Here is a 9,900-nt window from a genome sequence, read left to right on the forward strand (position 1 = left end):
ATAATTATTGTAATTAAAATGTATTCTTGCACAATTTGTGTATATGATGCGCTGTCGGGTGAAATTTATGTGATAAACTTTATTAAGTGATAATTTGTATAAATGGAAGTCAAAATATTTTATTAATAGGTCGTAATAAATAATATACATTGCATTTGAAAAATATAGGCTGTAGCAATTATTTTTGGTACTTTTTCGTAGAAGATAGTACTCAATATTTACTGTCTGTATGTGTGATTAATTTATACAATGAAAATCTAAGTAATACTTGGTTGGGTATACTGAATTATTTACAGTAATTCGTTTATTTACAGTAATTAATACTCTGTTAGCTAAAGACATATAATTATTTACAGTTATTAGTTTATTTACGTATTATGAATTATTATTTATTTTTAAAAGAATCTAATCACCATTATCACATTTATCAATTCATCATCAGCATATACGTTTTATTATTTACAGTCGAAAATACAAAATAATTTCTTTTAATATAAAATATGTAGTTACATTTTATTGATAAAAAATATAATATTTGTTATATCATGATTTTTTGTTTGCAAGATGGCTGAAAATACGGATAATGTGTTGTATTTACGGGGTAGACACATATCAAATAATATCAACGCTGAAAACATGGTGCACTAATTCCTCCACGTCGGTCTGACAAATGTCTTTAGAGATTGCATAATGCTGGGATTCACCTCCGTATCCGCCTATGTGTAGCACGCATGAGTTTCTATAGTGTCATTCACTGTGGTCCAATTAAAAATTATGATAATCATTTGCTTACAGCCATCGTTGAGAGATGGCGTCGTGAGACACACACATTTCACCTTACAGTTGGAGAGACAACAATCACCCTACAGAACGTTGCCCTTATTTGGGAGTTGAATATTGATGGCATGTCCATCACTGGTGTAGATACCGCGTACGACAAACATACATTACAACAGCGCTGCACAACTTGATTGGGTTTTACGCCTACATCTTCTCAGATTAAAGGTAGACATCTTTATCTGTCCGCTTTGCGAGACCATTGCCTAAATAATATGATTAATGGTCAAAGCACTGAAGAGGACGTGACACAATATTCTCGTTGTGTTGCATTAATGATAATTGGTGGCTGTATGTTCCCGGACTCGGAAGGTGCTGCTGTGAAACTTATGTATTTGCAGTTTCTTGAGGACATAGAAATGGTGAATACGTTAAGCTGGGGTTCTTCTGTGTTGGAATATCTTTACAAAGAGTTGTGCGACACATCAATGGGATTATAGGTTGATTTTTGTGGGCCTGTTCAGATATTGTAGGTATTTTTTACACTTCTACGGTTATTATATTTGTTGTACTTAATTTTTTTTAGATGATTTCACCATTTCTGTTGTATGTTATTGCAGATTTGGGTATGATCTAGAATTACTCTTCTTTGCCCTGATAGAGCGCAACAAGTATCTATGTCAGTAGAGATTGTTGCAGATGTGCTTCAAGGTCTACCATTCCCACCATACGGCGCACAATACTAATCAAAATTAATTAACTTGTATTATTATTTTGTTATGTAATTTTAATGACTACATGGTGTACTTATAAATTGCAGGTGGAGACGTGGATTCTCTTGGACACACACAGCCTATCATTCGGTCCGTATAATGAGAGATATGCTTGACATGATGATAAAAGGATAGGTAGATACATAAATTAGTTATTTAAAATTTGGAATGTTTTTAAAATTAAATCTGAATGTTATATTATCAGCTTGATAATCTTTTTTTTTTAATTTTACTTGCTTCAGTTTCTATGGACCGTTTATGATATGGAGTCCCCCGAGGTTGCTAGAATTCTAGATGGAAATAGAATTCATATATGTCGGTCGGCATGTGCGTTGATCAATTTTCATATAGTTGAGATGCATAGACCAGGGCGGTGTCTTCGAAAATTTGGAATGCGTCAAGGTATCCCGCCACTTGCTACTAACTTCGATAATTTCCATAAATTGACGCTAAAAGAACGGAACAACTATGATTAGGCGACGTATCACAAATATTTTGTAGATATACAGATATAATTTTGTGATTGGTGGCGATTATGTCATATCTGGTACACCCGGCATCACAATGGACTATATTGGTTGATATCATCGCATTTCACAAATATTTCTTTGTCCGACAGTGGTACCTTCTAACATCATTGGCTACCATCCTGTAGATATAAACTACTGACAATTTAATGTAAGACATGTTCAATTATCTACATATGTACGTATATTTAATTTATTTTATTAAATATATGTTACCTAATATATGCAAATATGTCACAGACACGCCCAACTCATGTACAAAATCCATCGATGTGGACACAAAATGAGTGTGAACCCGGACCATCAACTTCAAATATTGCGTGAGAGCCCAGCCCAAGTGAACCCCAAGCCCGGTCCAAATTTAAAGATTAAGTTAAAATAATAATAATAATAATAATGATAATTATCGATTTTCCTTCTCTCTCCCGTAAGTTGCTGCCGCGAGATTCTTCTTCTTTGTCAATCAATTTCGCCGTCTTTGACCGGTCGTAGCTCCACCACCGGTTGTCGAAAAAATAAAGTAAATACATATTTGGAATCCTCTCGTCAAGGGCTATCCAGTGATACCCTCTTTGCTAAGAAAAATCGCGATTCCCGAAAACCAGTCCGAAACCTGCCGCCCGTTTCTTCGTTAAATCGTCGTCGCACGTCGCCGGAGTTCGGAAATTGATTGAGGGCTTTTGTTCTTTGGGTCATAAGCTTCATTTTGGTATATATATTGAGGTACAAATCATGATTCCAGCAAGGTGGTTGTATTTTGTTGGGTTAAATTTGGTACCAATATTGATAATTGTTATATTATTGATTGTAGGTACAAGAATTGAGACGATTAGAGGTATCTACCAGATTTTCGGAATTTATTTGGATTAATTTCGAAAATTCAGATTTATATAATTGGATTTCTGAATTTTCGTGTTCAATAATTAGGTGTTTAGCTGCTATAGAATTGTCGCATATTAATTTTAGAAATATTAAAGCCTAAATTATGGATTTTTGGAATTTTAGGCTAAATTAGTGAATTTTGGAATTTCTTTCGATAAATTCCTTGATTATTTAACCAAGATAGGAATTGATGTGCAATAAATAATTTTGCCACAGGATTGGAGTTTTCGAGAAATATTTAAGATATTTTGTGGTAAATTAAAGTCAGTTGAGGTACGTATGAACTGTTTTCATTACGACGTCTATTATGACGTGAGATGACGTTGAGTATGTTGTAATGAGTTGTGGCGTGCTTTATGTGCTTCTGTGAATACGTGATTGCATTCATGTATTTATTTGTGTTGATACTATTAATGCATAGCATTTCGAGCCTTGACTCCTTTGATTACTATTGATATTGATATTGATCTATCGAGTTGTTGCGTCATCGATGGAGCGGGTGGGTAGGATTAGCACTCCTAATGACTTGCATGAGGGCTGAGCGGGTAGCTCCCGTACCCTCGATGCTACGTGCATGGATGAGTGGCGATTTGATGTTGCGTTGCTACGTTCCTGGCACGGGTGGCCACTGTTACTGTTGTTGATGCGATTCATTTGGACTCCGTTTGGTATCCATTATCGGTTGTTACCCTTCACGCATTGCATTACATTGCATTGCATCGCATTTTACTTGATTTCATTTCATGTCAGTTATATTTGTCGTAATATTACTGGTTCGTCGTACTGGGGTCCGACCCCTCGTTTTTTTTATGCTGTGGTTGTTTTTGATGCTATAGCAGGTTATCCAGGAGGATTTGACGTGTCTGGTGGAGCGTCAGGTAGTGGTGCCCAGTCGTCGAGTCATGGTTGAGAGTTCCCAGATATATATATACTATATTATGGAGTCATACATTTACCGGGGAGATGCCCCGTGTAGGTGTACTGTTATTTTTACGATGTTTTGAATTGATGGTTGTGTGATCGAGCCTTGCCGGCTCTGCATGTGTTTAGTCCTGGCCAGTGCGGCTATAGGTTGTGAATTGATGTTATGACTTTAATTCGAGCGTATAAAGTTATTGTTGTGTTTTGATTTTTTGGGATGTCCTATTTACGAATAGGTCATGCCGAAATTTCGGTAGGCCCAAAATGAAAAATTTTAATCGCTTTCGCTGTTTATATTAAGATATCCTGGTTGTTTGGTCATTAAATATTAATCAGGAGCACGGGCCCCCACAGTTGGTATCAGAGCGTAACTGGGATATGCTCGAATTAGAGTCTAGGGCACTTGAGTCTAGACACAAATAACATGATTGTGCATGTGTTTAACTATTTGCTCTTATTTGAATTATTTGGTGTGATTTGCTTGAATTTACCTGCATTAGAACGGCTAGCTGATTAAGCATGAAATGTAGTTTAGAACTTGCCTATTACTTTCTTTTACCTATTATCTGCCTGTGGATTTAATACTCGTGTCTTGTAGAATGGCACCTGGAGGAAGAGGTAGAAAAGAAAAAGAAATAGCGCAAGAATCTGAGGCGCAAAATGTTCGAGGACTTGCAGATATCATTAGAGGTAGACGTGGTCGACCTCGAGGACAAGTCGCTCAAAATGTTGAAGAAGAAGTGAACCAAGAATCTTCTCGACCTGAAAGACCTGGAGCTAGACAGGTAGCGATTGAGCAAGAGATGGAACAGCTGACACAGAAAGTTGGAGGAATGCAGTTAATAATTTCTCAGTTCCAGGAATTACGTCCTCAAAAATTCTTTGGCAATGAGAGCGGAGAAAAAGCAGCAGGCTGGCTGAAAAGTATAAATCATCTATTTAATTTGTTGGAGTATTCCCAAGATATTAGATTGAAGCTTGCCATCTACCAACTTAAAGACCGAGCACAACTCTGGTGGGAAGCCACAGAGGAAGCAATGAAGGACTCTGGTGACATTATTACTTGGGATGCTTTTCGTGCTCACTTTAGCCAAGAATATGCACCACCATCATACTATGCTGCTAAAGAAGAAGAGTTCAATCAACTGGTGCAGGGCAATAAATCAGTGGTGGAATATACTTCACAGTTTTCTGCTCTTTTGCCCTATGTTCCACATGTTGCTAGGAATGATCAGGCTAAACTATCACGTTTTCTGCACGGGTTGCAGCGGACTGTTCATACTTTGGTAATGACTGGATCGCCTAATACGTATATTCAAGCAGTGGAAAAGGCGAAGAAAATCGAAGCAAGTTTGCTCAGAGGAGAACCACAGCCAGGTCCATCATCAGTTTCTCAGGGATCTGGGAGTAGTGTGTCAATGCCCGTGGATTTACCTCCATATCATCCTGTACAGTCATACCAACAACCCAAACAGCAGAGGTACAAGGCAAAAGGAAAGCAATTCAAGAAGAAGTCTCAATCCAGCTCCTCCAGTTCAGGCAGTGCACGATGAGGAGGTTCTGTTGGGTCGTCTAGCACTGTGCATTGTGACCGATGTGGTGGTCGACATTTCAGTTCCCAATGTGTAGGAGTTCAGGGGACATGTCATAATTGTGGTCAGGTTGGACATTACGCCAGAGTATGTCCTAATGCAGGGAGACAGCAGTTCCAGCCACAACAGTTTGGTTAAGTTCCCCGTGGACCAGTCTTTAGACCGTATGCTCCTACCCTATCTTTTCAGCAGTCTCGTTACCCACCTCCCAGAGGTCCTATTCAGCAGCCATTTCCAGGGCCACAGCAAGCCCAAGTCCATGCTTTGACTCAGGACCAGGCTCAGGATGTACCAGGAGGAGTGATTGCAGGTATTTGTTATGTTTTTGACTATCCTGCACGCATATTGATAGACACAGGAGCATCTCATTCATTTTTATCTGCTGCATTTGTTGATAAGCATGAGATTGCTACTATTCCTTTGTTGGATACTGTGTCAGTTGCTACTCCTGCCGGTGTATATTTGATGTCCCGTGAGATAGTTTTGAACTGTGTGCTTAGATTTGAGGGTAATATTATGATAACAAATCTAATCAAATTAGTCATGACTGATTTTGACTGTATTCTGGGAATGGATGTGTTGACAAATTATCGAGCCACTGTGGATTGTTTCCATGGAGTTGTCAGATTTAGACCGTATTATGGCAGCAAATGGAATTTTTATGGTTATGATTCACAGTCTCGAATTCCATTAGTATCTGCAATGGAAATGTTCCGGTTGTTGTCAATCGGCAATGAAGGATTTTTGATTTATGCTCTTGATGCAACACGGGAAGAACGATTGAAAGTTTCAGACATTCCCGTTGTCAAGGATTTTCCAGATGTATTTCCTAATGAGATTCCGGGTTTTCCGCCTCAAAAGGAAATAGATCTTAGCATTGAATTGATGCCAGGGACAAATCCTATTTCTAGAGCATCATATCGTTTAGCTCCAACAGAGTTGAAAGAACTCAAGGAACAGTTACATGATTTACTGGAGAAAGGCTACATCAGACCAAGTATGTCGCCCTGGGGAGCTCCAGTATTGTTCGTAAAGAAGAAAGACGGAACGATGAGAATGTGCATCGATTATCGGCAGTTGAATCGGGCTACTGTGAAGAATAAATATCCTCTGCCGCGTATTGATGACTTGTTTGATCAGTTGCAGGGTACTTCTGTGTATTCTAAGATTGATCTTCGTTCCGGATATCATCAGCTTAGACTCCGAGAGGAAGATGTTCCTAAGACAGCATTTCGGACATGATATGGGCATTATGAATTCTTAGTTGTGCCTTTCGGTTTGACTAATGCACCCGCAGTGTTTATGGATTTAATGAACCGTGTATTTCGAGAATTCATCGATAGATTCGTTATTGTATTTATTGATGATATCTTGATTTATTCTAAGTCAAAAACAGAGCACAAAGAACATTTGGCACTAGTCCTTCAAACACTCAGAGAAGCACAATTGTATGCCAAATTGTCTAAGTGTGAGTTCTGGTTGGACAGAGTTTTATTTTTAGGCCATGTTATATCTGCACAAGGAGTATCTGTTGATCCTAGTAAAGTTGAAGCTGTTATCAACTGGCCGAAACCAACAAATGTGTCTAAAATTCGAAGCTTTTTGGGATTAGCTGGGTATTATAGGCGTTTTATTGAGGGATTTTCTAAAATAGCTAGGCCGATGACCCAGTTGACACAGAAAGATCGACGTTTTGTATGGACTGCAGAATGTGCGTCTAGCTTCCGGACTTTGAAAGAAAAGTTGACCACAGCTCCAGTGCTAGCTTTGCCTTCAGGCTCTGGTGGATTTTTTGTCTGTACAGATGCTTCTCTAAATGGACTGGGTTGTGTTTTGATGCAACATGGGCGAGTGATTGCGTATGCTTCTCGTCAGTTGAAGCCACATGAGACTCGATATCCAGTTCATGATTTGGAGTTGGCTGCCATTGTATTTGCATTAAAAATATGGCGTCATTATCTGTATGGTGAGCAATTTGTGATTTATGCTGATCACAAGAGTCTGAAGTATCTTTTCACACAGTCCGACTTGAATATGAGACAGCGTCGATGGTTGGAATTACTTAAAGACTTTGATTGTGATATTCAGTACCAACCAGGGACGATGAATCAAGTTGCAGATGCTCTGAGTAGAAAGGTTCAGCCTAAAATGTTGACATCTTTGACTATTTCAAAAGTTCATGAGCATTTGGGAACTTCAGGATGGACTTATCGGTCTAAGGGCGACTACTTTATAGTTTCATCTATTCAAGTTGAACCACAAATTGTTTCTAAAATCAAAGCAGCACAGAGAACTGATCCGCATGTTCATAAATTGAAAGAATTGACTATGACAGGTCAATCAGACAAGTTCAGTGTTGCTTCAGATAGATGTCTGCGCTATAATGGTAGACTTGTGGTTCCGAATTTGATAGATTTGAAAGAATCTATACTTCGAGAAGCTCATTGTAGTCGACACAGTGTTCATCCAGGAATCAGGAAGATGTATCATATCTTGAAATCTCATTATTGGTGGGAAGGCATGAAGAAAGAGATTTCTGAATTTGTAGCTAAATGTTTAACGTGCCAACAGGTTAAAGCTGAGAGAATGAGACCTGGTGGTATGTTACATAGTCTGGAAGTGCCACAGTGGAATTGGGAGCACATTGCTATGGATTTTGTGACACACCTGCCTCGTTCAAATCGTGGTTGTGATGCGATTTGGGTGATTGTTGATAGATTATCCAAATCAGCTCATTTTATTCCTTATGATCGTACTTGTACTTATAAGAAAATGGCAAAAATGTATATTGATCATATAGTAAGATTGCATGGTGTGCCAGTAACCATAGTATCAGATCGTGATCCCAGGTTTGCTTCGAAGTTTTGGGGCAGTTTGCAATCAGCATTGGGTTCAAAGTTGGCAATGAGCACTGCATATCACCCACAGACAGATGGTCAGTCAGAGAGGACCATTCAGACACTCGAGGATATGTTGCGAGCAGTCGTGATGGATTTTAGGGGTGGTTGGCAGGAATCATTGTCACTTGTTGAATTCTCTTACAATAACAGCTTCCAAGCAACCATCGGAATGGCACCATTTGAAGCCTTGTACGGTAGAAAGTGTAGATCTCCGATATGCTGGGAAGATGTAGGAGAAAGACAAATGTCAATGCCAGAATTTATACAAGAAATGAAAGAAAAGGTTGAAATGATCAGGAAAAGAATGAAAGCAGCTCAGGATCGTCAAGCCAGNGCTAAGATGCGTCAGGAATGGCCTCATTTGTTTGAAAATGTAATAAATTATTCCATGTATTCTGATTTCCCTATGTACTATCCGTGGTAAATGTTTATAAACCACTTTTGTATAAATTTTGTGTATGCTAGATTTCGAGGACGAAATCTTTTATTAGTAGGGGAGAATGTGAGAGCCCAGCCCAAGTGAACCCCAAGCCTGGTCCAAATTTAAAGATTAAGTTAAAATAATAATAATAATAATAATGATAATTATCGATTTTCCTTCTCTCTCTCCCGTAAGTTGCTGCCGCGAGATTCTTCTTCTTTGTCAATCAATTTCGCCGTCTTTGACCGGTCGTAGCTCCACCACCGGTTGTCGAAAAAATAAAGTAAATACATATTTGGAATCCTCTCGTCAAGGGCTATCCAGTGATACCCTCTTTGCTAAGAAAAATCGCGATTCTCGAAAACCAGTCCGAAACCCACCGCCTGTTTCTTCGTTAAATCGTCGTCGCACGTCGCCGGAGTTCGGAAATTGATTGAGGGCTTTTGTTCTTTGGGTCATAAGCTTCATTTTGGTATATATATTGAGGTACAAATCATGATTCCAGCAAGGTGGTTGTATTTTGTTGGGTTAAATTTGGTACCAATATTGATAATTGTTATATTATTGATTGTAGGTACAAGAATTGAGACGATTAGAGGTATCTACCAGATTTTCGGAATTTATTTGGATTAATTTCGAAAATTCAGATTTATATAATTGGATTTCTGAATTTTCGTGTTCAATAATTAGGTGTTTAGCTGCTATAGAATTGTCGCATATTAATTTTAGAAATATTAAAGCCTAAATTATGGATTTTTGGAATTTTAGGCTAAATTAGTGAATTTTGGAATTTCTTTCGATAAATTCCTTGATTATTTAACCAAGATAGGAATTGATGTGCAATAAATAATTTTGCCACAGGATTGGAGTTTTCGAGAAATATTTAAGATATTTTGTGGTAAATTAAAGTCAGTTGAGGTACGTATGAACTGTTTTCATTACGACGTCTATTATGACGTGAGATGACGTTGAGTATGTTGTAATGAGTTGTGGCGTGCTTTATGTGCTTTTGTGAATACGTGATTGCATTCATGCATTTATTTGTATTGATACTATTAGTGCATAGCATTTCGAGCCTTGACTCCTTTGATTGCTATTGATATTGAT

The 9,900-nt window shown here is 38.2% G+C and overlaps 1 protein-coding gene and 1 long non-coding RNA gene across 2 annotated transcripts in view; both read left to right on the top strand.

Moving 5' to 3' along the window:
• Positions 1 to 346: 346 nt before the first annotated feature.
• LOC140965259 (uncharacterized) lies at positions 347 to 2,395 on the top strand. The gene is made up of 4 exons (XR_012173000.1): positions 347 to 1,310; positions 1,398 to 1,685; positions 1,793 to 2,228; positions 2,318 to 2,395. It is a non-coding gene; the product is annotated as an uncharacterized lncRNA (long non-coding RNA).
• Positions 2,396 to 2,454: 59 nt separating this feature from the next.
• The window catches only part of LOC140963980 (uncharacterized), a 16,437-nt gene continuing 8,991 nt past the window's right edge, over positions 2,455 to 9,900 (top strand). Inside the window, exons 1-9 of the mRNA XM_073423459.1 lie at positions 2,455 to 3,232; positions 4,479 to 5,422; positions 5,627 to 5,782; positions 5,825 to 5,980; positions 6,167 to 6,469; positions 6,974 to 7,323; positions 7,561 to 8,271; positions 8,322 to 8,407; positions 8,523 to 8,655. Of these exons, the coding sequence (XP_073279560.1) occupies positions 4,480 to 5,422; positions 5,627 to 5,782; positions 5,825 to 5,980; positions 6,167 to 6,469; positions 6,974 to 7,323; positions 7,561 to 8,271; positions 8,322 to 8,407; positions 8,523 to 8,655 (2,838 nt within the window). The 5' untranslated portion in view covers positions 2,455 to 3,232; position 4,479. The remainder of the gene's footprint in view (positions 3,233 to 4,478; positions 5,423 to 5,626; positions 5,783 to 5,824; positions 5,981 to 6,166; positions 6,470 to 6,973; positions 7,324 to 7,560; positions 8,272 to 8,321; positions 8,408 to 8,522; positions 8,656 to 9,900) is intronic.

Source organism: Primulina huaijiensis, chromosome 18 (assembly GCF_012295235.1).
Source record: "Primulina huaijiensis isolate GDHJ02 chromosome 18, ASM1229523v2, whole genome shotgun sequence".
Taxonomy (NCBI): domain Eukaryota; kingdom Viridiplantae; phylum Streptophyta; class Magnoliopsida; order Lamiales; family Gesneriaceae; genus Primulina; species Primulina huaijiensis.